Source organism: Pelodiscus sinensis, chromosome 21, assembly GCF_052426305.1.
Source record: "Pelodiscus sinensis isolate ZL-2025 chromosome 21, ASM5242630v1, whole genome shotgun sequence".
NCBI lineage: Eukaryota > Metazoa > Chordata > Testudines > Trionychidae > Pelodiscus > Pelodiscus sinensis.
The window spans coordinates 9,210,085-9,235,733 of record NC_143072.1 but is presented as its reverse complement, the minus strand read 5'-3'; the positions used below and the strand labels follow the sequence as shown (position 1 = coordinate 9,235,733).

The 25,649-nt window shown below is 44.9% G+C and overlaps 1 protein-coding gene across 1 annotated transcript in view; it reads right to left on the bottom strand.

The window, feature by feature from the left end:
- HSF5 (heat shock transcription factor 5) overlaps window positions 1-25,649 on the bottom strand; it is a 59,928-nt gene that overhangs the window by 19,527 nt on the left and 14,752 nt on the right. Inside the window, exons 3-5 of the mRNA XM_075905056.2 lie at window positions 17,749-17,846; window positions 6,961-7,491; window positions 2,139-2,316 (exon numbers count right to left, since the gene is read on the bottom strand). Coding sequence (XP_075761171.1) covers window positions 2,139-2,316; window positions 6,961-7,491; window positions 17,749-17,846 — 807 coding nt within the window. The remainder of the gene's footprint in view (window positions 1-2,138; window positions 2,317-6,960; window positions 7,492-17,748; window positions 17,847-25,649) is intronic.

The window sequence follows — 25,649 nt, the reverse complement described above, 5'->3', positions numbered from 1 at the left end:
CTGGGAGAGTCGCCGCCGGCAGTTGCGGCACCAGGGTGCCCAGGCCCGGTGCCGGGAGAGTCGCCGCCGGCAGTTGCGGCACCAGGGTGCCCAGGCCCGGTGCCGGGAGAGTCGCCGCCGGCAGTTGCGGCACCAGGGTGCCCAGGCCCGGTGCCGGTTGAGAAGTTACTGATAGTTGCAGCACCGGGGTGCTCAGGCCCGGTGCCGGTTGAGTAGCTGTTGTTAGCGGCTGTGGCACCGGGGTGCCTAGGCCCGGTGCCGGGAAAGACGATGCCATCGCGCACAATACCGGGGGACCCAGGCCCAGTACCGGAGGCGGTGCTGTAGGAGCCGTCGACGGCCATCGGGTTGAGGCCGATGCTTGTGAGGGCGCGGAGACGGACATCAACTCCAGGAGGCCCAGTGCTGTGGAGGAGAGAGATCCCTGAGTGGACGCCACACGGCTGCAGGGATACGGCACCGGTACCGCCAGGCGAGGGGCTGGCAAGGAGCTCAGCTGCACCGAAGTTCGAGCACGGCCCGAAGCTGAGCAGGACTGGCGAACCGATGTCAAGAACGGTGCCGTGGTAGCGATCGGTACTGACCCCACATGGGGTGGTCCCGACGCATGAGTTGCCTTAGCATGCCGACCTGGGTCATGCTTGGGCAAAGTTGTAAGCAGCTCAGCCTCTGGCGAGGGGGATCTCTACCCTTCCATCTCAACCGACGATGGAGGGGAGGTCGTGAGGCTAATGAGGTCCTGCGCCGCTTCAAAAGTGTCCGGTGTGGATGGGCGGTGCGAAGGGAGGCGACTGGGACTATCGGGGTCTCCCCACCGACTGCGGTGCACCACAGGCCATGTGCGCACCGGTGAGCCAGCACCGCCGTACCTGGCCGGGACCGACTTTTTTGCAGGGAACCTTCCCCAGGACTTCTTCACCCTCTTGGACGGGGGAGAGTGAGACCGGTGCCGAGACCTCGATGCCAACGCACGGTGCCGGTGAGGGGCCTCACGCGTGGAAGCCAGTGCACTGCACACCGTAGGCTGTTCCGGCGGCACCGGTTGTAGCGCTGTCTCCATGAGGAGAAGCTTCAGGCGGGAAACACTTTCTTTTCTCGTGCGGGGCTTAAAGGACTTACAGATCTTGCAAACAACAGCGAGATGGGCCTCACCCAGGCACTTGAGGCAACTGTCGTGTGGGTCGCCTCTGGGCATAAACTTCCCGCAGTCAGCGCACGCCTTGAAGCCTTGCGGCCCTGGCATTCCTCACCCCCAGAGGGGGAGGAGGGAGAAAACAAAGAACCTAACTATCTAACTAATAGAACTATTTACAGATAAGTGATAGAACGGGAACCATTAACTAACTAGAGATTAAGAGAGATAGAGACGCTCCAACGACCGTCACGGCGGTAAGAAGGAACTGAGGTGGGGCAGCGCCGGCAGGGGCACTTATGCCCCGCCATGGCGGCGCCACTCCAGGGGGCGCCCTGCCGGCGCTACGGGTACCGCTAGGGAAAACACTCTGGAAGACGCGGTGCACGCAGTGCGCACACCTACTTCGAATGGACATGAGCAACCACTCGAAGAACCTTATTGAGATGATTATGATCAGGATATATTTGTATTTTCTTTTGGCTTTGTCTTTACTTGTGTTACTTATTTTTCTAAAGAAGGCTGTTCCTTAAGACTAAGAATTTTGCTCATTAGTGCTAAGGCATATCTTGGAGAAGGACTTTGGAAACCAGGAAGATAATATTGTAGGTATTCCCTTAATGACAGCCTGCACTGCTGCCCCTGTATCAGAGGCAGCAGTGCAGGGATGGGGAGAGGCAGGAGCAGGTATGCGCAGGGAGCCAACTTTTAAGCCAGCCTACTGATGCTGACTCCCATGGAGCCGCAGCCACCTGCCCTCCACACACCCACTGTTGCATCCCACAGAGGCAGCACTTGGGAGGGCGGGAGACAGCTTAAAAGCTAGTTCCCCATAAGCACCAGCTCCCGCCTGGTCCCCCGCATGTAAATGTGTAACCACTGAAAATAAACACATTTTAACATCCCTAGCATAATCCAAGCTGTTCATCATTCTTTTTGTCTCAGCTACACAGCTCAGCTACACAGTCTTGGTAAACCCTGGAAAAGTTATGGACCCAGTTCTTACCAGGAGACTTGCCCTTCTGTGAACTGCTTCTTCTCTCTCTGCACTTGGCTTGTATGGATGAGGCAGTGTCTTTGGCAGATTTGCTCAGAGGTCCCACATCTGAAATAAGGAATCCTATCTGTGCCGAAGACACAGGTGTCTCTGATGGATTGGTTTGACATTTGATATTAGGCTCCACCTTTAAAAAAAATCAGAACCCACTGAATACATTAGGGGATTTAAAGCTGAAAAAATTCTCTCTCTCAGATGGGATGAAGAGAACACACTATTTGGAGTTTGGATGATATAAAAGAAAATTGGTCCAATTTCACTCAGCACAGACATCTGTATTTTCAATAGGTATAAACTATAAAAAGAAAAATACTTGAGTATCTTGCTGTTCTTATAGAATCATAGAATCCTAGAACTGGAAGGAACCTCAAGAGGTCATCAAGTCCAGGCCCCTGCCCAAGGCAGGACCAATCCTGATAGACGCCTACCTAACATGCTCTTAAATGTCACCAGTGATAGTGATAGAGATTCCACAACCTATTACGCAATTTATTCCAGTGTTTAACCACCGTGGCAGTTAGGGAGTTTTTCCTAATGTCCAACCTAAACCTCCCTTGCTGCAGTTTAAGACCATTGCTTTTTCTCCTATCAGAGGTCAAGCAGAACAATTTTTCTCTCACCTCCTTATAACACCCCTATAGGTACTTGAAATATGCTATGATGGCTCCTCTCAGTCTTCTCTTTTCTAAACTAAACAAGCCCAATTCTTTCAGTCTTCCATCACAGGTCATGTTTTCTGGACAATTAATCATTTTTGTTGCTCTTCTCTGAACCTTCTCCAACGTCTCCAAATCTTTCTTGAAATGTGTTACCCAGAACTGGACACAATTCTCTATCTGAGGCCTAATCAGCACAGAGTAGAGCTGAATGACTTCTCGTGTCTTCCTCACAATACCCGTCAATGAATCCCAGAATCATGTTTGCTTTTTTTTGCAAAAGCGTCACACTGTTGACTCATATTTAGCTTGTGGTCCACTCTGGCCCCTGGATCCCTTTCTGCAGTACTGCTTCCTAGACAGTTGTTTCCCATTCTGTATGTGTGAAACTGAATGTTTCTTCTTAAGTAGAGTACTTTGCATTAAACTTCATCCTATTTAACTCAGACCATTTCTCCAGTTTGTCCAGATAATTTTGAATTATGACCCTATCCTCCAAAATACTTACAACCCCTGCCAGCTTGATAATAATATAAGAACTAGGGGTCACCAATTGAAATAGGTAGCAGGTTTAAAACAAACACACACAAGTTTTTCTTCAAGCAGCTCACAGTTGTCAACCTGTGGTGCCCTGACATACTCAGTGGTGCTTTGTTTCTGAAATGTACATGAGCCCTCCTCTGGCTATTGTACATTTTAAAAACAAAGTGCTGGAAGTGAAGGGCCAGTGGGAGACTGTTTGAGTCCCCAGCTTGCCCCAGGCTCTCTGCAGCACTTCCATTTTTGAAATGTAGCAAGAGCCTGCTCACACTCCATTTCAAAGTCAGATGCACCGCCAGATCCCCACTGCATCCCCCTGCCATTTCTCCCCCCAGCACTTGATCCTGCTCCCCCCACTTGCTGCCTCTCTCTGACAAAAACAGTGGGGGGAATAGTGACTAGTCACTTACATCCCTAGTTCTTATATCATCTGCAAACTTAGTAAGTGTGCTCTCTATGCCTATATCTAAATCATTGATGAAGATATTAAACAGAACTGGTCCCGAAACAGACCCCTGAAGAACCCCATTTGTTATGCCCGTCTAGCATGACTGTGAACCAGCGAGTTATGCACCCACCTTATAATAGCACCATCTAGATTGTATTTCCCTAGTTTATTGATAAGAAGGTTATGCAAGATCATATCAAATGCTTTACTGAAGTCTAGGTATAACACGTCCACTGTTTTCCCCTTATCAAAGAAACTATCGGATTGGTTTGACATGAGTTGTTCTTTACAGATCATTGAATCATAAAATACTAGGACTGGAAAGGACCTCAAGAGGTCATCGAGTACAGTCCCCTGCCCTCATGGCAGGACCAAATACTGTCTAAACCATCCCTGACAGACATTTATCTAACCTACTCTTAAATATCTCCAAAGATGGAGATTCCACAACCTCCCTGGGCAATTTATTCCAGTGTTTGACTACCCTGACAGTTAGGAACTTTTACCTAATGTCCAACCTAAACCTCCCTTGCTGCAGTTTAAGCCCATTGCTTCTTGTTCTATCCCCAGAGGCCAAGATGAACAAGTTTTCTCCCTCCTCCTTATGACACACTTTTAGATATCTGAAAACTGCTATCATGTCCCCTCTCAATCTTCTCTTTTCTAAACTAAACAAACCTAATTCCTTCAGCCCTCCCTCATAGGTCATGTTCTCTAGACCTTTGATCATTCTTGTTGCTCTTCTCTGGATCCTCTCCAATTTCCCCACATCTTTCTTGAAATGCGGTGCCCAGAACTGAACACAATACTCAAATTGAGGCCTAACCAGCGCAGAGTAGAGCGGAAGAATGACTTCTTGTGTCTTGCTCACAACACACCTGTTAATGCATCCTAGAATCATGTTTGCTTTCTTTGCAACGGCATCACACTGCTGACTCATATTCAACTTGTGGTCCACTATAACCCCTAGATCCCTTTCTGCCGTACTCCTTCCCAGACAGTCGCTTCCCATTCTGTATGTATGAAACTGATTGTTCCTTCCTAAGTGGAGCACTTTGCATTTGTCTTTATTAAACTTCATCCTCTTTACCTCAGACCATTTCTCCAATTTGTCCAGGTCATTTTGAATTATGACCCTATCCTGCAGACTAGTCACAACCCCTCCCAGCTTGGTATCATCTGCAAACTTAATAAGCGTACTTTCTATACCAATACCTAAATCGTTGATGAAGATATTGAACAGAGCCGGTCCCAAAACAGACCCCTGCAGAACCCCACTTGTTATGCCTTTCCAGCAGGATTGTGAACCATTAATAACTACTGAGTACGGTTATCCAGCCAGTTATGCACCCACCTTATAGTAGCCCCATCTAAGTTGTATTTACCTAGTTTATTGATAAGAATATCATGCGAGACCGTATCAAATGCCTTACTAAAGTCTAGGTATACCACATCCACCGCTTCTCCCTTATCCACAAGACTCGTTATCCTATCAAAGAAAGCTATCAGATTGGTTTGACATGATTTGTTCTTTACAAATCCATGCTGGCTGTTCCCTATCATCTTGCCACTTTCCAAGTGTTTACAGACGATTTCCTTAATTACTTGCTCCATTATCTTCCCTGGCACAGAAGTTAAACTAACTGGTCTGTACTTTCCTAGGTTGTTCTTATTTCCCTTTTTATAGATGGGCACTATATTTGCCCTTTTCCAGTCCTCTGGAATCTCTCCCGTCTCCCATGATTTTCCAAAGATGATAGCTAGAAGCTCAGATACCTCCTCTATCAGCTCCTTGAGTATTCTAGGATGCATTTCATCAGGCCCTGGTGACTTGCAGGCATTTAACTTTTCTAGGTGATTTTTTACTTGTTCTTTTTTTTATTTTACCTTCTAAAACTACTCCCTTCCCACTAGCATTCACTATGTTAAGCGTTCCTTCAGAATTCTCGGTGAAGACCGAAACAAAGAAGTCATTGAGCATCTCTGCCATTTCCAAGTTTCCTGTTACTGTTTCTCCCTCCAAAACCATGTGGGCTGTTACCTATCACTTTATTATCTTCCAGATGTTTGCAGATGAATTCCTTAATTATTTGCTCCATTATCTTTTTTGGCACCGAAGTTAAGTTTTGTAACATTACTTATGAGATCAGCAATGTGAGCTCCATCCTAATGTAATATTAAGCAAAAAAGTCTTCAAGGTCAGATTTTTAAACATGTGCTCAAAAAGGTGTAACTACATACTCTAATGACCAGTAAAGCATCTAACTACCTACGTGCCTGCAAAACTGCCACAATTCTATATGCATTTCTAAAAGCATCTCTAAGTCTAATATTTAATCAAAGTGATATTACAAAACACAGGGTTGAGAGAAATTTTTCCCCAATGAAACAAAAAAAATGAGTTAAATAGTTAGGATAAATTAAGAACACTAACAGATGATCAATTAATTGCTCAGAGCTTTGGAATAACACTTAGGTTATGTCTACACTACAGTTATTTTGAAATAACTTATTTTGAAATAATAACTCCCGAAATAAATATTTCGCAATAGCACATTCACACTACAGGGAAGCCTCAAAATCAGTCTGAGGCAGGCTCCGTTAATGTGGACATGCTACATCAACTTAAGAGCCCCAGGAAGCACTGGGGAGTAGCTACTTTGAAATAACAGCAGTTGAGCATCCACACTAACCCTATTTCAAAATATCAGTTTCAAAACAGGCGTTATTCCTCATAGAATGAGGGATTATTATTTTGCTATAGCAAGCCCGTTCTTTCGAAATAATGGGCTTGCTGTGTGGATGCTCACCTTGTTATTTCAAAATCAGGAGAGTTATTTTGAAACAACTCTGTAGTGTAGACATGCCCTGAGTGACATAAGACAGAGTAAATACCAAAGCCCAAATCAAAACAGAGTGATGTGCATTTACATTAGCTGGGAATCTGACCCCAGAAGTCCAATCCAACCAATCCTTAACTTAAGTAAAACTGAAAGAAAGCTACTTCAATGGGACTACTCATACAAGTGATTTGTAGGACTAAGCCCTCACTGTGATATGTGGTTATCACAGCAGAATATTCTGCAGTACAGGAACACATATTGCAGTGTTCCTTTCTCCCCCTTACCTGCCGTGGACTGAATGGCAGTCCTTCCTGAAGAAACACCACTGGAGACTGAGCTGAAGCATGGCTCAACTGTTCTTTCAGTTTTGCATGTGCTTCTTGTGTTGATGCAGGTTCCTGTACCATTTGTGAAGCAGTATTCTCTAGAGATTCAGTAGTGTGAATAGTATAAATAAATTCAGAAGACTGTGGCAGAGAACAGCCTATTGCTTGATCTGTTCCCACCATAAATGTTGTAATATCAGAATCTACAGGTGTAAGAGGCTCCAGCTGGCTGGCATGACTTGAGGAAGGTGCATCATTATTCCCAGGATTAACTATCAATTGTTGGCCTGCACTAGGCTGTGGGGTTGGACACTGGCTTTCCACAGGTTCCACCTTTACCATCTCCAGCTTGGGGGATGAATGCATCTCATCTACAATCTGAAAGACAGCCTCTAGGTTTACTTCTGTCTTCTTGTTTTCATCAGATGCATTGCATGGCCAGTTAGATGGCAAAAATTCAACTGGGTATGATGACTGCATTGGAGGATTCTGGGAAAACACATTTTTTGTAATAAGAAAATTATTAATAAAATATCTGATATATTGAAAGTTTCTTAGATTCACAAATTCCAAGGCCAAAAGGTCAAACCAACCACAACGTGTCCCCAAAATAATTCCTAGAGCACATCTTTAGAATAACATCCAATCTTAATTTAAAAATTATCAGGAATGGAGAAACAACCATGACCGTTGGTAAGTTGTCCCTGTGCTTAATTACTTTTGCTGAGTAGATCTAGCTTCAGGTTCCAGACATTAGATCATCTGTATCTTTCTCAAGCTAAACCAAGAGCTGATTGTTCCCCATGTGGAAACATATAGACTAAATCAAGTCATTCCTTCACCTTCTCTTTGTTAAGATAAATAGATTGTGCTCCTTAAATATGTAATTATAAGAAGACTATAATAAGGCATGTTTTCTAATCTTTTAATCATTCGTTGGTGTGTATAAAAATGTATAGTGTTTGCTTGAACACAGCTACCAAACAAGCTAGGTAGCTCTGAATAAGTGACCCTTCCGCTTCATTATTCACCATTTCCTGTGTCATCTGCAAATTCTATAGCTATCGATTTTATTTTTTCTGCCAAGTAATTAATAAAATGGTAAATTGCATAGGGCCAAAAACTGATCCCTATACAATCTCACTAAAAACAAACTTGTTCAAGGATGATTCCCCGTTTACAGTTACATATTGAGATCTACTAGTTAGCCAGCCTTAAATCCATTTAATGTGTGCTTTGTTAATTTTGCATCTTTCTTGCCATGCAATACCAAGCAAAATGTCTTACAGGAGTAAGTCTATTACATCAACACTAGTTCTTAGTAATGTTCCAAGTCCATCAATTACTTCCACTTAAATACCTGCCTTACACTTCTCAGGTCCACTTTCACCCATTATATATCTCCACCTGGAGGGAAGACTGGACAGGATCTCATTTTTGTTAATGAAGGGAGAGGGCTGCAATGCTCTCTCGCTCATTTTTTTTTTAAGTGAAGCAAAAGAAATGTAAGCAATAATCAGATAATTTGAGAAGAAAATTATTGTCACCAATGGGGAGAGAAAATATTGTGACATTGTGTGTCCACAAAAAGGATGTGGATGCATTGGAGAGGGTCCAGCGGAGGGCAACAAAAGTGATGAGGAGGCTGGAGCACATGACCTGTGAGGAGAGACTGAGGGATCTGGGTTTGTTTATAGTCTGCAGAAGCGAAGAGTGAGGGGGAATTTGAGAGCAGCCTTCAGCTTCCTGAAGGGAGGTTCCAAAGAGGATGGAGAGAGGCTGTTCTCAGGAGTGACAGATGGCAGAACAAGGAGCAATGGTCTCAAGTTGTGGTGGGAGAGGTCCAAGTTGGATATTAGGAAAAGCTATTTCACTAGGAGGGTGGTGAAGCACTGGAATGGGTTACCTAGGGAAGTAGTAGAGTCTTCATCCCTAGAGGTGTTTAAGTCTCGGCTTGACAAAGCCCTGGCCGGGTTGATTTAATTGGGATTGGTCCTGCCTAGGGCAGGGGGCTGGACTTGATGACCTTCTGAGGTCTCTTCCCGCTCTATGGTTCTACGATTCTATGACATTACAGAATGAAGACCATAATTGTAATATTCAATATTCCTGCCACATCCCAGTATCTGGGATTACTAATCCTCTCTCCAATACTGGCCTATTCTACATCTTTTATTACATTAAATAGAAATGTTGTTTGCCTCCAAATAAATTGCAAGATCATTAATAGGAATGTAATAGGGATTTATTTTAGAAGTGTTTGCAGTAGTAATGTAATCCAAGGGCAGGAGCCAGCAACCTTCAGCATGCAGCCAATTAGGGTAATCTGCTGGTGGCCTGCAAGACGTTTTATTTAGGCTGACCATCGACAGGCATGGCCTCCCACAGTTCCCAGTGGCCGCAGTTTGTTGTTCCCAGCCAAAGGAAGCTGCAGGAAGCAGTGTGGGCCACAGGGACATGCTAGCTGCTGCTTCCTACAGCTCCCATTGGGCTGGGAATGGTGAGAGACATGGCCACTTTAATTCTCATTTTGTGCATTCTCCCAATAGGGATCCATATTGCCTTCCAAGGACTTCTGAGATATTTTCTACTAACAGAATCTAATTTTTTAAAGCTATTTTTGGGTATCTTGGTTTACCACAAGTACAAGATATCATCCTTACTTAAAAAAAAAAAAAAAAAAACTTGCACCTACTCTTTTCCCACTTATCCTTGTCACCCTTTCCCCCTCCAGAAGCGTAAAGGTCTGCTCTGAAAAATTGTAGAACCAAGACCTCAGCTTTTTTGAGTTCTTGTCGTCAGTGAACTCCAAGGTCTTCCTTAGGAAAAGATGCATCATAGCAGAGATGAAAGTAACTTAAACTGTCTTATATACACTGTCCTATTGCAAACTGGGTCCCTGCCAGCTCTTTAAGGCTGACTTTCGCTGCAGATCAGCCAACTCATTAAGCACCTGGGTGCACCTGCTTATTTTCACCTCTGATCATATGTACAACTTAGGCTTGACCAACAATGGACATGCTATGGTCCTCTTACCCTTTATCCAAGTAATCAGTATGGGAAGAAATACCTTCTTTCTTTTAAATTTTAGAATGGCTCAAAGATTTGGTCACCATAAATCTAGCCAGAGATGTCAGATATATTTTTCAAGCACCAATCATTGCTTTTGTCTTCTGCAAAGTTTTACAATCCTGTTTCAGCATCAGTGTGAAAATACAAAGAGCATAGGCTCTTATATTTTTGAAAAAGCAAAAACTTGTAACACATAAAATGAGAGAAATTTGATTCAGGAATTAAAAGAATAATATAGCCTCAAAAAACAGGGTGTTATCTTGCACAAGTGATACTCAGGACAGGAAAAATTGGATGAATAGTGTCAAACCTTGAGGATTGAAGGTATCACCAAAAGCTGTCTTCATTACACTCTTAGGGTATGTCTAGACTACACGGCTCTGTCGCCAGAGCCATGTAGATTAGTTTACTAGACATACTCAAATGAAGCAGCAATTTAAATAATTTAAATAATCGTGGGATGAGGTTTACCAGGGCAGTCAACAAATGCCTTTGATGTCGACTGCGGAGCGTCCAGACTAGCGCGCTGAGCCGACAAACAGCTGATCGGCTCAGCGCGGCAGCCATTTTAATTTAAAGGAAGTGGCGATTATTTAAATCGCTGCTTCATTTGGGTATGTTTAGTAAACTAATCTACATGGCTCTGGCGACACAGCCATGTAGTCGAGACATACCCTAAGTGTTTGGAAACAAGGGTACTTGAGCAAAGATAAGAGATATAAAATTTCACATATCATTATACACAAAGTGCAAATAGAACATTAGGATATTATTAAAAAGACCTTGGTTGTTATTTTAAAAACTTAACAGTGTGAGTATCGATTGATCAAATTAAAGATTTTCAATAGACCACTGAAGGACCTATGTCCAGTCTATGGATTACTATTCTGCCAGACTGAAAGTTTCTACTTTCTCTATAAGGTGTTAAGATTTTTTTCCCCTTAAAAGAAAAAAAAAACTTCTTATACAACCACCAATTTTTTTCCACTTATTTCCTTCTAAAGAAGGAAACAAAAACCAAGAACCTTTAAAACTATTTTTGCTTAAAAACCATATAACTCTATTTGCCATTAAGGCTAAGTCTACACTAGCATTTTCCAGTGCTGTAACTTTCTGGCTCAGAAGTATGGAACACACGGAAAGTTACAACACTGTAAAGTGCCAGTGTATACCAAGTTACAGTGCTTAGAGCAGGGGTAGCCAACCAGTTAGAGACAAAAAGCCAAAACAGCTGTGGATAGAGTGAGAAGAACCATGTATTATATGTTTATTTTTATCTATCTATCGATCAATAGATAAATATAGTATAGAAAATAGTGATAAAAATAACATTACCGGACATTTAGGACAAAAACCAATAAAAAAGTGTCCAGTCACTTAAAAAATTCACAGCCAGTCCATAGACCTTCAGAGAACTTGAAAAAGAACAAACATCAAATTTTAAAAAAGCCTTTAAAAATACAGTAATATTCTCTCACTTAAAAAAAAAAAAAAAAAAAAAAAAAAAGCATTCCCACCATGTATTTTAAATTTAACACTACTGCCCTATTATGTCCTGTGAGTTTCTTAAAATTAAACTGATCTGAAAAGTAGATTAGCACAATCTGAAGTGCCTGTTTCACTCCAGCTTGTTGATCTCTGGTATGGTCTCATTTTTTTTTTATGAAGATTATGGCTTTTTTATAGTTCTAAAATTTCAGGACTGTCCCAGATTGCAAATATGAGAAGTTCAAAGACAATAAGGGAGAGACTCATATCTCAGAATAATTGCTTCAGCCTGGCATATTTTGAATTTTCTTTAAAGAACACAGTATAAACCAGGTACCTGCAGATTTCCCCTCCCGCACCGCCCCCGCCCCCCCGGAATTTAAATATGACATCTGTGCTGGCTGCCTTATTCTGCATCTATGAAGACTTCGAGTTTAAGGTGCTTCAGCTTCCTTCCACACCTCCCACTCTAACCCAGTCCCCCACCACTTCCCCAAAGCCAGGCACCCCCAGCCACCCACACTAAGCCAATCCTGCCCTTTTCTCCCCAAGAGCCAGGTACCTTCAGTCCCCCACTCTAACCCAATCGTCGTCCTCTCTCCCAGAGCAAGGCACTCCCAGCCCCTCGCTCTAACCCAGCGTTTCCCAAACTACGGGCCACAGCCCGGTACCGGACCACAGGAAAGAAATACCGAGCCGCAGCGTGGCTGCTAGGAGGGGAGCAGGGTAGGGCAAGCTAGGAGGTGGTGTGGTGGGGGGGAAACTGGCCGCCGGGAAGCAAGGTTGGGGGCAGCAGGGCTGTCCGGCGGAGATCGGGGCAGGCGGGCAGCCGGCTAGTGGAAGCAGGGTTGGGGGCAGCGGGGCTATCTGGCGGAGATTGGGGTGGACTGGCAGGCGTCCGCCGGAAGTAGGGTTTGGGAAGCAGGACTGTCTGGTGGAGATCGGGGAAGGTGGGTGTCGGAAGCAGGGCTGGACAGATGGCAGGAGGGGCTGGCCAGGGGAGATCGGGAGGAGGAGGACTAGAGAACCAGGCTCCAGAAGCAGGGCTGGATAGGGGCAGCAGGCTGGCCAGGGCTGGGGTGGGGGGTAGGGGGGGCTGGACGGGGGAGATCGAGAGGAGAAGGATGGGAGAACCAGCCGCCGGAAGCAGGGCTGGACGGGGGCAGCGGGGCTAACCAGGGGAGATCGGGAGGAGAAGCGGGAGGAACGAATCGGCCAGCAGGAAGCGGGACTTCCCTGGGCACGTGCAGACCCGGGTACATGAGTGAGTCCAGCCCCGGGGATTCCATTTTGCCCTCCCCCATACCCTCCCTTGAGTAGTTGTGAACTGCCTGCCTCGTAGACACACTCGCACAGCATGAGCACATCTACCAGCCAGGCAGTTCGCAGCTACGGACTGATCCACCTAATAGTAATAAAACTTACCTAATTAGAAAATACCGGACATTTTATATGTCCGGTATTTTCTCAATTTGTTTCCCGAGCAGAACCCTCAAATACTGGACCGGTACAAAACTGGACACCTGGCAAACCTGCCCCTCCTAACCCTCTCTCCTAGATAGATATCCTACTCCCAATCTGCTCCTGCTCCCGCCTCCTGGAGTGCCCATGCGGCGTCAGGTCCCTGAAGCCCTGGCCCAGGCTGGGCGGAGGATGCAGCCGGGTAAAACTGAAAATGTATTCATTTTTAATTCTTTTTTTATACGCGTTTATATTTTGGGCTGCAAAAAACAGTACTGAAAAAAAAAAAAGGGTTCCAACTAAAGTAAGAAGTTTGGGAAACCCTGGTCTAGCCAGCTTTCTATCTGAGGGTATGTCTATACTACCACCCTAGTTCGAACTAGGGTGTTAATGTAGGCAACCGAAGTTGCAAATGAAGCCCAGGATTTAAATATCCCAGGCTTCATTTGCATCTTGCCGGGCGCCGACATTTTTAAAGCCCCGGTAGTTCGGACTCCGGGCCCGCGGCTACACGCGGCACAGAGTAGGTAGTTCAGATTAGGCAACTTCGAATACCTACATTAGCCACCCTAGTTCGAACTAGGGTGGCAGTGTAGACATACCCTAAGTGTTCTGCCTCATGTAGAAGCAATAACTCGTGAGAGGGGTCCCTGAGAAGGGATGGGGAAGGAAAGTAGGGTGGGGGCAGGTTATGAACAGGATGCACTAGTCGGCTAGTTTGTTGCCAAATACAGAGGATGAGGTGGATTACTACCTCGGAAATTTTGGGGTTGTCAGACACTCGATCAGGGCTTCAAAACTATTTCCTGGATATTGATGGTTGTTGAGCGGAGGCTTGGTCAGAAGGCGGTGTCCATCTGTTTTTTCTCAGACGTTGTCTATTGTCATATTGATGTTAGTGTTGATTAAATGATGTGTGTCTGTATCTTTGTTGGAATTATCTATTTTGCTTTCTTCTTGTAAGAGGTACCTGAATGCTTAAAGTTCTGAGGGTAGCCCTTGAATCGTTCAAGGTATGCAGAGAGGTGTTCATGGACTCTGCAAAAAGCTTCATACCTTCAAATGGGAGGTCTTCTACAGTGGACTGAACTTCTCTGGGAAATCCCAAAAGTTGAAGCCAGGAGGCTCATTTCATTACCAAGGCTGCAGCGAGTGATCTAGCTGCTGTTTCCGCTGAGTCGAGCGTGGCCTGTAGGGCAGTACAGGATATTAATGTTTGCTTTACACTGATCTCTCTTATTGTCCGGCATTGAGTCAATAAAAGCTGTTAATTGGTCAAAGACTCTTCCAGTTCTTATTGTATGGAGTTATTTGAGTCACTTGTAGTTTTCCCAACTGGTCTGCAGCTTCTACCTCTAGAGAATCTGATACCGGCTGTGAAAAAGATATTCTGCCCCGTTGGAAGAGACGTAGTATTTTCTGTCTACACACTTAGAAGTGGGGGTGGCTGTAGCTGGTTTGAGCCATATATTTTTGGCAGGGTCCATGATTGCCTCATTCTTGGGGACAGCCAACTTTGCATGAGAGGATGTTTGTAAAATGTTTGTAAGCTTGTGTTGTGTCTGTGGCATGTTTGAGAGAGAGCTCTCCAAGGTGTCAGTGACTATCTTAAAAGAGAAACAAAAACAGGACTATGTAGCACTTTAAACACTAACAAGATGGTTTATTAGGTGATGAGCTTTCGTGGGCCAGACCCATGAAAGCTCATCACCTAATAAACCATCTTGTTAGTGTTTAAAGTGCTACATAGTCCTGTTTTTTGTTTCAGCCAGACCAGACCTAACACGGCTACAGTTCTATTACTATCTTAAAGAGAAAGATAGTAAGACCTTAAAGAGGTCCTGAAACAACCTAAAGTCATCACCTTTAGTTGGTGGCAGGGACGTGGAGGAATTCTGTGTGGGTGGAGAAGGGGCAGGGATCGTTGTTCTTCACCCATATAGTCCACCTCCTGTTCCTCTGAGTCTGAGCTGTATTGTTCTATGGTATAGCTGTTAGATGCCTGTGACCTTAGTATTTGGCTCCTCTGCAGTGGTTGGACAGACTGTTGTTGCCTATAAGCTGCCTGGGGTCCCAATATGGCTAGTTAGGCATAAACTGGATTGGGAACCACTGTGGTAGCTGCCATTGTTCGCTGTGTTGTGCTCTTTGAGAGGTGCACCACTTTAATTGCGATGATTTGTAAAACATCTCCTCGTTGTCACTGAGTGACAAAGCAAGAGAGTTGGCCTGTGTAATTGAAAGGTTGCACCGTGAGCTCCTCTGTAGCTGTAAATTGTGAAAGCGGCTGTGGAGCGGGTAGCGATGGGAGGCAGGAGGCTTGTGAAGTGCAGAGTGGTGTTGTTGGAAACTCCAGTTGTTTATTATGTGGAAGCGGTGCCGGGTACGCCTCCAGTGATTAGCTCACACTCGGTGCTTTCTGCAAGCAGTGTCTGTTTGGGGTAGAAGATGGTACCACAGCCGTTTGGCTTGGTGCCGTTGCTGAGGCTTTGCCTCTGGCAGTTTCTGTGAGGAATGCCGTGTGTATTTAGGGTTCCAGCTTTTCTCCTTGCCAGTCCCCATTGTCTGTTGTTTATCACATCCTGTTTGTGGGGTTGCCGGTGCGGCATTTTTGTGGGGAACACACTTCCTCAATGGGGAGTTGGTCCCCAAGGAAGAATAGGACCCTTTCTTGTTTTTGTTTTCATGGTCCTCAAGGCTAGACCCTGTATCCGACTCTGTCCCAGGTGATATTTGTCTGGGAGAAGTGGACTGCTTTAAGTCAGACGCTGACCAAGCCTTTTTCTCCATTTGCAGCAGTTTAAGCTGTAGCTCACTCCATCTCCTGGATCAGGCTGTGAGCTTTTGGCAGTGTGGGCAATGCTCTGCAACGTGGTGTTCGCCCCGATAAGGAACACACTCCATGTGCCTGTCAGAAATTGAAAAGGATAGCCTGCAGCTTGTACATCTTTTAAATCTGGGGCGAGCATGGCATAGCCTAAGGAGCTGGCACTGTGTGGGCTCAGATTGCGGCTTCTCATGCTTATCCAGAGATGCATTTTATGGGTTTTTTTGTTTTTTAAATATAGAAAGTAAAGGGTCAGAAGAATTAGGCTAAATCAATTAGGAGGGATTTCTGAGGTAAATTCTAGGTAGATGGAAAGGTATGATGCGGATGAAGGAAGACTGCTAATCAGCGACCGCAACGGATGGCATTAGGGAATGAATGGGGGGGGCAGCTGTGCATGTGCAGCAGCCTCCTTAGAACACACACACAGGCTCTTTGCCTCTCGGCCAGGGGTACTACTGTCACAAATCTCCAACCTCGAGCTCGGCGGCGCTGAAACACCTAAGATGGGGCATCCACGGGGACACTCCTCGAAGAAGAACCAAACCATCACATGGGTCAGTGTCCTATTACATCCAAGGATCTTATGATCAGAGGATCCCCCATCTCCCAGGAGGTGCAGGTCAGGGGGGTAAAAAAGAGCAGCTCAGTGAAACATGCTTCTACTTCTACACTGCCACCTACAATGTGATTAATCAGTGTCTCTTTATACTATTTCTCCGATACACTAATCAGACCACAATTTGGCCCTAAGTTTGCTTAAGTTTCTCCAGGACCTCATAAAGCTCCCTGACTAGAGGATTAGAATTAATATATTTAAGGATTTGTGTGTTTAGCAAGAAGAACAACCAGAAAATCATGTCTGGAAAAGCCAATCCCTTTTCAGTTCACAGAGGCGTTTATTTTCTCAGTACAACTCACTTAACTAGTCTCTTATGAAAAAGTACAAGGTCCCCTTCCATTTTAAACCTTTTCATATCCAATAAACACAGGCTCTCCAATACTTCCCTCTTTATTGCAATTACATGGGGCATTTGTATTTTAATTAGGTTACTCTGTTACTAGAGAGAAAAAACCAGATTTATAAGTCAGATTTGATTTTGCTAACCACTAGATAAAGTTGCAGAAGTGCAAATTAAGAAACCTACTTGGTATGCAGACTAGAAAGATTTCACAGTGGTATGAGAAATTCATTGTCCAAGATAGTTAATCCCTGGTGGACTGCTAATACTCCAGATTTATCAACATTAATACTAAAATCTGAAAAACAGATTCACTAACAAAGACAAATAGAAACCTTGAAGAAGTTAGCAATGTTTTCTCTTACACTGTGATTGCCTCACCCAGAGCAAGTGGCTCCAGAGAATGGAACGCTTGACATCCATTCAGAGAGCTACAAAAACTTATATACAGCTGTCCTTACAGGTGTTTTTACATTTACATTAATTTTATGTCTCCTCTTTCAATTCTATAACCCCCTTTCCAGACGTTTATATTACAGGCAGTCCCCGGGTTACATGGATCGACTTACATCAGATCCCTACTTACAAACGGGGTGAGGCAACACCGCACTAGCGGCTTTCCCCCAGCAGACCAGGGAGATGCGAAGCTAGCGCCCCCCCCCCCCCCCCCACCCCAGCAGACCAGGGAGGCCTTTCTCAGCAGACACCTCAGCCTGAGAATAAAGGACTGAGGGAAGTGAGGTGTGGGAGAATAAAACTGAACTCTGGAGAAATGTTTGGCTAGAGTTTCCCCTACAATATGTACCAGTTCCGACTTACATACAAATTCAACTTAAGAACAAACCTACAGTCCCTATCTTGTACGTAACCCGGGGACTGCCTGTACTGTATTCCATGGTCACACAGCTTCCTCTTATTTTAGCTTAGTGCACTCACCTGGAAATAGCTGCAATGTGTGTAGGTTGAGGCTGTAGGACTGCCACAACCACTAAGAGGATCTAGATGAGCAGTAGGTGAGCAACACTGTAACACAGCTGGAAAGAATCCAAACAGAAAAGTTATTAAATTTCTAGAACCACTGTTCAGTGCAGAATTCTATGTTCTATCCTCACATATATTTCAATATTGGCACTGCCAGCTCACTTCCAGAAATCTAGTATAACCTCTCTGATGGATTCAAAACATGTAGGATTCACTTCTATTATCTTAATAATAATGTCTATTGTATGTATTTAGGCTATCCAAAAATCTATTGCTTTGCGCCTGTGTCTGATGCGTGTCTCTTGAGAAGTCACTCATATGTGGGCAATTTTCTCAGTGAAGTAGCAGATAGTTCTTTGCAGCAGATGTTCTGCTTCTGCAGACAAATGGAAGCACTCTGGGTTAAAAAAGCATTCACAATTAAGAATTTGGAATGGTGTGATCTAGCAGCTGCTATGGCAGAAGAGAAGATTGGGTGTGGTTGCAATATGATTTTGTCTTTAGCAAATGTGGTGTAGGGAGGTTCAGCCATGAGCAATCCAATCCCACTCACTCTGCTGGCTGAAGTTATAGGTACTAGGAATGCAACTTTCATGGACGTGTGTAATAGGGAGCAAGTAGCTACGGGCTCAGTGGGTACATGGGTGAAGACTTTGAAGATATGGTTTAAATCTCATGTTGAGGTAGGCTATCTGATCGGAGGCTACACATCTTGAATGCCCTTTAGAAACTGTCTGTTGAGTGGATGTGCAAAGACAGAAGAACCATCAACATATACATGAAATGCGATTATGGCCAGCAGGTGGACTTTTAACGAGTTACGGGTGAGGCTCAATTGTTTCAGTTTGAGAGGTTAACTGATAAGCATACTAATAAGCCTCATGCTTTCCTGTTAACATCCCTACATATGTGACATAGGGGTAATAATACTCCTTATATCTAAGCAGAGTGAAAAAGTCATGTCTGGGGGATGGGTAATCACATGAGTACATATATTTGGTAAATGTCTCCTCATGGGATAAGCCAAAACCTCTTCTCCACACTTTCCATCCTGTTTTTCATGATAATTGAGAAAGTCTTCAAAGACAGTAAGTTTCATGTCAGCATTGTATCAGTACACAGAAAAGAAAATGGTTTGCATTCAGTTAGCAGTATCTCAGGGAACCAAAATCATAAAGCTAGGAAAATACTCAGTCTCTCTCAAGGTAAAAGGCAAGAGAGAAAATCTCATGCATAAAGTGGTAGTGTGATGACAGCCTTCCCGTGGCACTACTGTTAAATGTTTCTTGGACTTGTGCTACTAGCACTATCCAACTGACATAATGAATGTCATCGACTAGTCACCGAATGATGAACACTCATCCTCCCGGTTCATTCAATGCTATAAATGACCCATCTCAGAGCCAAAGATTTAAGATCAGCCCTTCATTCAGTGTCTACCAGCTCAACATCAAAGGTCTATCACGCAGTAAACACAACTATTTCGCCAGATCTCTAAAAGAACATCATATTGACAAGGTGCTTCTCCAGGAAACCCACTGCGAAGACAACTTTCGTCTGAAGATCACCTGTTACAACCTCATAGCAAGCACTGGTGCGGCTAAACATGACATCACCACCTATGTCAGAAGTGGCATTAAGAACGCAACCACCAAAGGAATATAAAGAAACAAGAGAAGCGGCGTTTGCAGCCATCCAGATTGGAGCACTCACTATCGCAAATGTATACAAGTCACCTAATTCAGAATGGCCAAACCCAGCACTTCCTAATCTGACCCATCCAGCTCTCTTCAGTGGTGACTTCAACAGCCACCATATTGATTGGGGTTACCGTACCAGCGACAGGGCAGCCAAACAGCTGACAAATTGGGCATCAGCAGATGATGTAGAGCTGGTCTTCAATTCCAAACAGCCAGCAACATTCCTCTCTGCACGTTGGAACACAACGTATAACCCACAGCTGTCCTTTGTCACCAAAGATCATCAAGGACTGTGCTTGGGCCATTCCCACATAGCCAGCATCACCCTACAGTTCACTGAATTGGCCTGGAAATCCCTGTCATTGAAGCACTTCCAAGACCACGATGGAACTTCCGCAAGGCTAACTGGGAAGGTTTTAGAAAGGCAGTCGAAGATTGCATCCGTTGGATAGAGCCATCTCCCAAAAACTATCAGCGTTTTATGGGACTTATCAAGAAAGTGGCGAAAAAAATATTCTGCATGGTTTTCACAAAGAGTACACACCTTGCTGGTCATCCATTACAGAACTACTACTAAAGCAATACAAAAAGACTGGCGCTGTTGAGCAAGCCACAGCGCTCTTAAAACAGATGGACGAAAACAGTAGAGGGCTGAACTTCACACACTCCAGCAGAAAAGCGTGGGCCCTGCTTCATCATCTGGGAGCAGCTGTGCCACCAAAGCTACGACCGCTTGCGGTAACTGCCAACCAAATTGCTTCCCATTTCCTTAGAACATCAAAGACATCACCAGACAAAGACAATAGATCGAAAGGGAGTACACCCAGAATGTCCAGCAATGCCCAGAATCCAGCGTTTTCTCTGCTCCATACACAGAAGAAGAAATTAAAATAGCATTAGCAGCTACAAAGAACAAGAAAGCTGCTGGCGCAGATGGAATATTCCCTGAGTTTCTGAAGAACTTAGGAACGAAGGGGAGGAACTGGCTAGCTGCACTCTTCATGTCTATCCACCAAAACAAGCTGCCTCCCTACGGACTGGAAAAAAAAGCAAAGGTGATGACAATTCTTGAGAATGGAAAACCACCAGATATTGCCTCAAGCTACAGAACAATAGCACTCCTTTCCGCTACCAGCAAAGTGATGGAGTAAGAAGTGTTGGCTCGTTTGTCTGCCACCATAGAGACTGGGTTATTAAAAGATCATGATAGCAGTTTTCAGGTATTTAAAAGGGTGTCACAAGGAGGAGTGAGAAAAATTGTTCTCCTTGGCCTCTGAGGATAGGACAAGAAGCAATGGACTTAAACTGCAGTAAGGGAGGTTTAGCTTAGACATTAGAAAAAACTTCCTGTCAGGGTGGTGAGACACTGGAATAAGTTGCCCAGGGAGGCTGTGGAATTTCCATCTCTGGAGATATTTAAGAGCAGGTTAGATAGACATCTATCAGGAATGGTCTAGACAGTACTGGGTCCAGCCATGAGGGCAGAAGACTGGACTCAATGACCTCTCGAGGACCCTTCCAGCTCTAGAGTTCTATGATTCTATGATCAGACTGGTTTTAGGCCAGGCAGAAGTACGTGCGACCAGGTGCTGGCCCTCACAACCACAAATGAAGCTGGCAACCAGGAAAAATGAAGACTGGCATAACTCTTGCCGATTTGTCAGCTGCATATGACACAGTGTGGCGCAAGGGAATACTATGCATACTATCGAGGTTGATTCAGTTCTGGCGGACACTTCGGCTATTGACACCAATACTTGGCGACCACCAGTTTCATGTACACCACAATAACAGCATTAGTAGATCCAGAACACCGAATAACCGTCTCCCTCAGGGCTCCGTACTGGCACCATCATTATTTAACATCTATCTTAGTGACATCCCAAAAACTGGGTCTGCAATGTTTATCTATGCAGATGATATCGTACTGGCTACACAATCCCAATCTTTCAAAACTGTCAGCCAGACTAACATGCAAGCAATCGATCATATCCAACTACCTGCAGATGTGGTGGCTCAAACCAAAACTGGACAAAACTATGGTCACAGTTTTTCATTTAGACAACCATAATGGCACCACAAAACTTGATGTTGCTTTATGTGGGAAAAAATTTCTTACAAGCCTCATCCCAAATACCTAGGCATAACACTTGACCGTATGCTCTCCTCCTGACCCTAACTGGAACAAACAAAAGAGAAACTAAAGCCAAGGATCAGCCTTCTAAGAAAACTCACTGCAACCAGTTGGGGAGTTGGAGCACGCACCTTGAGGACCTCAGCAATAGCCCTGGTGTATTCTGTTGCTGAATATTGCTCTCCTGGGTGGTCAGAAAGCGTCTACACAAAGCTAGTCGACACTCAACTGAATAGCACCATGCAAGTGAGAACAGGAACTTTAACGCCCACTGCCATAGAATGGTTACCACCGCTGGCAAACATCACCCCACCAAGCATTAGTCAATGGGAGCAGGAATGCAGACAATATCAACATATCAGCTGCAACAGCCAATCTCTTCCCAGCCAGAAATACTTTGACCAGTCACCAACATCGCATCTAAAATTCTGTAAGCCTCCTTGGCAGCAAGCAAAGAAACTCACGACCAATGTCAAAGAACCATGGTGAGCTGAATGGCAGCAAGTAGACATCCCAAACAAACATCTTGTGTCAGAGACCACTACTGAGCAGAAAGGCTTAAATCTTCCCCAGAGACTGTGGTATGTCCTAAACCAGCTTAGGACTGGTCAGAGCAGGTGCAGTTATCTACTGCGTAAGTGGAATTTGTTGCCATCTTCACTTTGTGATTGTGGCAATCCGCAAATTATTCGTCAATAGTTGCGGAATGCCCAACAAGAAAATTCACTGGCTCAGTGGAGGATAACCATAATCTAACCAGCGACGCTGTTCACTGGCTGGAGAGCTTGGACAAAGAAATACAGCGTTGAACACGACATTCAAAAGAAGAAGATGCATAAAGTAGTTTCATATGCTAAGATGTTCCCCTATTTTAATGTGAACCTTGCCATTACCTATTTATAATCTGCAAGATTTAAAAATGCAATGATAAGTGGTAATGCCACCACCTGTTCCCCTACAGAAAGTGATGAAAGTTCTGTCTTCACTTGTCCCACTATAGAATCATAGAACTAGAAGGAATCTCTAGAGCAGTTGTCCCCAACCTTTCGTGGCTGCCGGGCGCCTAGGGGAAGGGCCGCTCACGTGCCGCACTTCTGGGGGTGGGGCCACATGTGCCATGCGCCCTGGGGTGGGGGCCACTCACACGCCCTGAGCCCAGGGCCGGCACCACGCATGTACCGCGCGCCTGGGGAAGGGGCCACGCACACGCCCTGAGCCGGCAACGCACATGTGCCGCGTACCCGGGGCAGGGGCTGCCCATGCGCCCGGGGCCAGCACCACGCATGTGCCGCATGCCGGGGGCTGGCCAGCTCAGATGTTTCGGCGGGCGCACATAAATGCCCCGGCAGGAGCCATGGTGTCCGCGGGCACCGCGTTGGGGACCACTGCTCTAGAGGTCATCAAGTCCAGTCCCCTGCACTCATGACAGGACCAAACACCATGACCACCCCAAAAGGTGTTTGTCTAGCCTGCTCTTAAAAATCTCAAATGATGAAGATTCCACAATCTCCCTAGGCAACTTATTCCAGTGCTGAACAACCCTGACAATTGGAAAGCTTTTCCTAATCTCCAACCTAAATCTCTCTGGCTGCAACTTAAGCCCATTGCTTCTTTGTTGTAACAACCTTTTAGATTAATATCTTGCAAGGCAAAGGACAATTAAGCCCCACCCCCTTTGAAGGTTGGGTGCAATGATTCTGTAATCATCAGCTTTCCGACACTCATGTTTATAATTCCATCTTGGAAGAAGAGTGGCAGCAGTTACTTCATGCTATCTCTGAAACAGGAAGAGATTCCATCAATGCTGCTTATTGTTAGGGGGTAGTAATAGTTTGAGACTCATAATGCAGAGACTTGCTACTTCTCTAGCCTTTTACTGTGTTTGCTATGAGGTCTTGCTTCTTGTCTGCATTACAAATTAAGTTGTGTAAGGTTCTTTTGTAATCTCTTTAGGTACCATTTAATCTTTTCTGTGACAGACAGGATTGCATTTTAGAAAACAGTAAATGTGTTGACCCCGACCTAATTTTCAATATATGATCTGACCTAAGCTTATATCATTTATAATCTGGGTTCAGATACCTATAGAAAAAAGTTAAGATGCTTAAAAAAAATCACTAATGAATAATCATTATAGCTATAAGGAGTACATAAAATGAAGGACTGTCTTAAAATAGGTTTAGAAACACACTTAATGCATTTAACATAAGGCTCGAATAGTTAGCATGAGTAGTCGACACGAGTCATAAGATTTAGCAGTATGTATTGTGTTATAAACATAAGCCATAATAACAATACTTTGAACTTAAAATAGCATTTTATGTACTTTCTGCATGCACTTGAAACGATATTGACATTTTGAAACCACTGTTAAATGCAATGATGCAAATTGGCCACACAAGAGGCAAGCACCCTAAAACTAGAATACTAAATGTGTCAGAGTACTGACATTTAATCAAATATGGTCCCTGATGTATGCAGGTGTAAGGGAAAGGTGTATTCCCAATTTAGGTGGGGAGGCTGGACTGTGGAAAGCCCAGGGAAGACTGGCTCCTTCCTTTCCTCCTCACAGACATAGGACAGAGATGAATGGGATTTCTCTGGGGCACGTTTTATGAAATGATATCTCCTTTGCTCTTCTGCAGGGGCAGCTAAACCTTCTTGAATCCAATTCTGGGGTCCCCATTATAGAAAGGATGTGGACGCATTGGAGAAAGTCCAGCAGAGGGCAACAAAAATGATTAGGGAGCTGGAGCACATGACTTAGGAGGAGAGGCTGAAGGATTTGGGCTTATTTAATCAAAAGAAGAGAAGAGTGAGGGGGGGATTTGATAGCTTTCAACTCCCTGAAGATGGGTTCCAAAGAGGATGGAGAGAGGCTGTTCTCAGTGGTGGCAAATGACAGAATGAGAAGCAATGGTCTCAAATTGCAGTGGGAGACGTCTAGGTTGGATATTAGGAAACGCTATTTCACTAGGAGGGTGGTGAAGCACTGGAATGCGTTACCTAGGGAGGTGATCCAATCTCAATCCCTAGAGGCTTGACAAAGCCCTGACTGGGATGATTTAGTTGGGAATGGTCCTGCTTTTAGCAAGGGGTTGGACTTGAATTCCTGTGGACTCTTCCAACCCTATGATTCTATGACTGAATAGACAGCCCCTTCACCTTGCTTTCTCCCCCCTTTATCTCCCTCCCTGCTACTCTGCACAAATGTGACTGGGAGGAGAGTGTCACTCCAAAACCAGGACACGCGATTAACTGTGGATATTCTGGGACGATATGAAAGATAGGAAAAGGAACAAGCCCAGGAATATGGGGAAGGAGCGAGAGGGGGAAGAGAGAGAGAGAGAGAGAGAGAGAGAGCAAAGAAAGAACTGAGAAGCAGGAGCCATGAGTTGGAGCAGAGGGAGCATGTCTACACTGCAGGACAAAAGTCGAATTAAGATACATAAAAGAGTTACTCACCCTGTGCAGTAACGTCTGTTCTTTGAGATGTGTCCCCCCGTGGGTGCTCCACTTGAGGTGCTGGGCTCGTCCCGGCGCCACAAACTGGAGGAATTTTCATTAGCAGTAGCCCCCCTACCGGACTGCGCATGCGTGACCTGCCCCTTTGCGCCTTTCATCTGAGCGCGGTCCAGTCTTGTCAGTTTCCTCCCAACCGGAAGCATCTGAAAGATATAAATAGAAGCTCCGAAGCAGGGAGGAGGGTGGGACGTGGAGCACCCATGGGGGGACACATCTCGAAGAACAGACGTTACTGCACAGGGTGAGTAACTCTCTTTTCTTCATCGAGTAGTGTACCCGAGGGTGCTCCACTCGAGGTGAGTACACAGCAGTGGTCCAACGTTACATGAGTGTTTCGGACCTATCGCCCTCGTGCTGTAGACAAGACAGCCTGAGCTACTCTTGAATCAGAGGTAAGTATGTTCACAAGGGCATAGTGTCTAGCAAATGTAAGGGTAGATGACCAGGTTGCCGCACAGAATATGTCCTGCAACGGTACTCTGTGAAGATAGGCAATG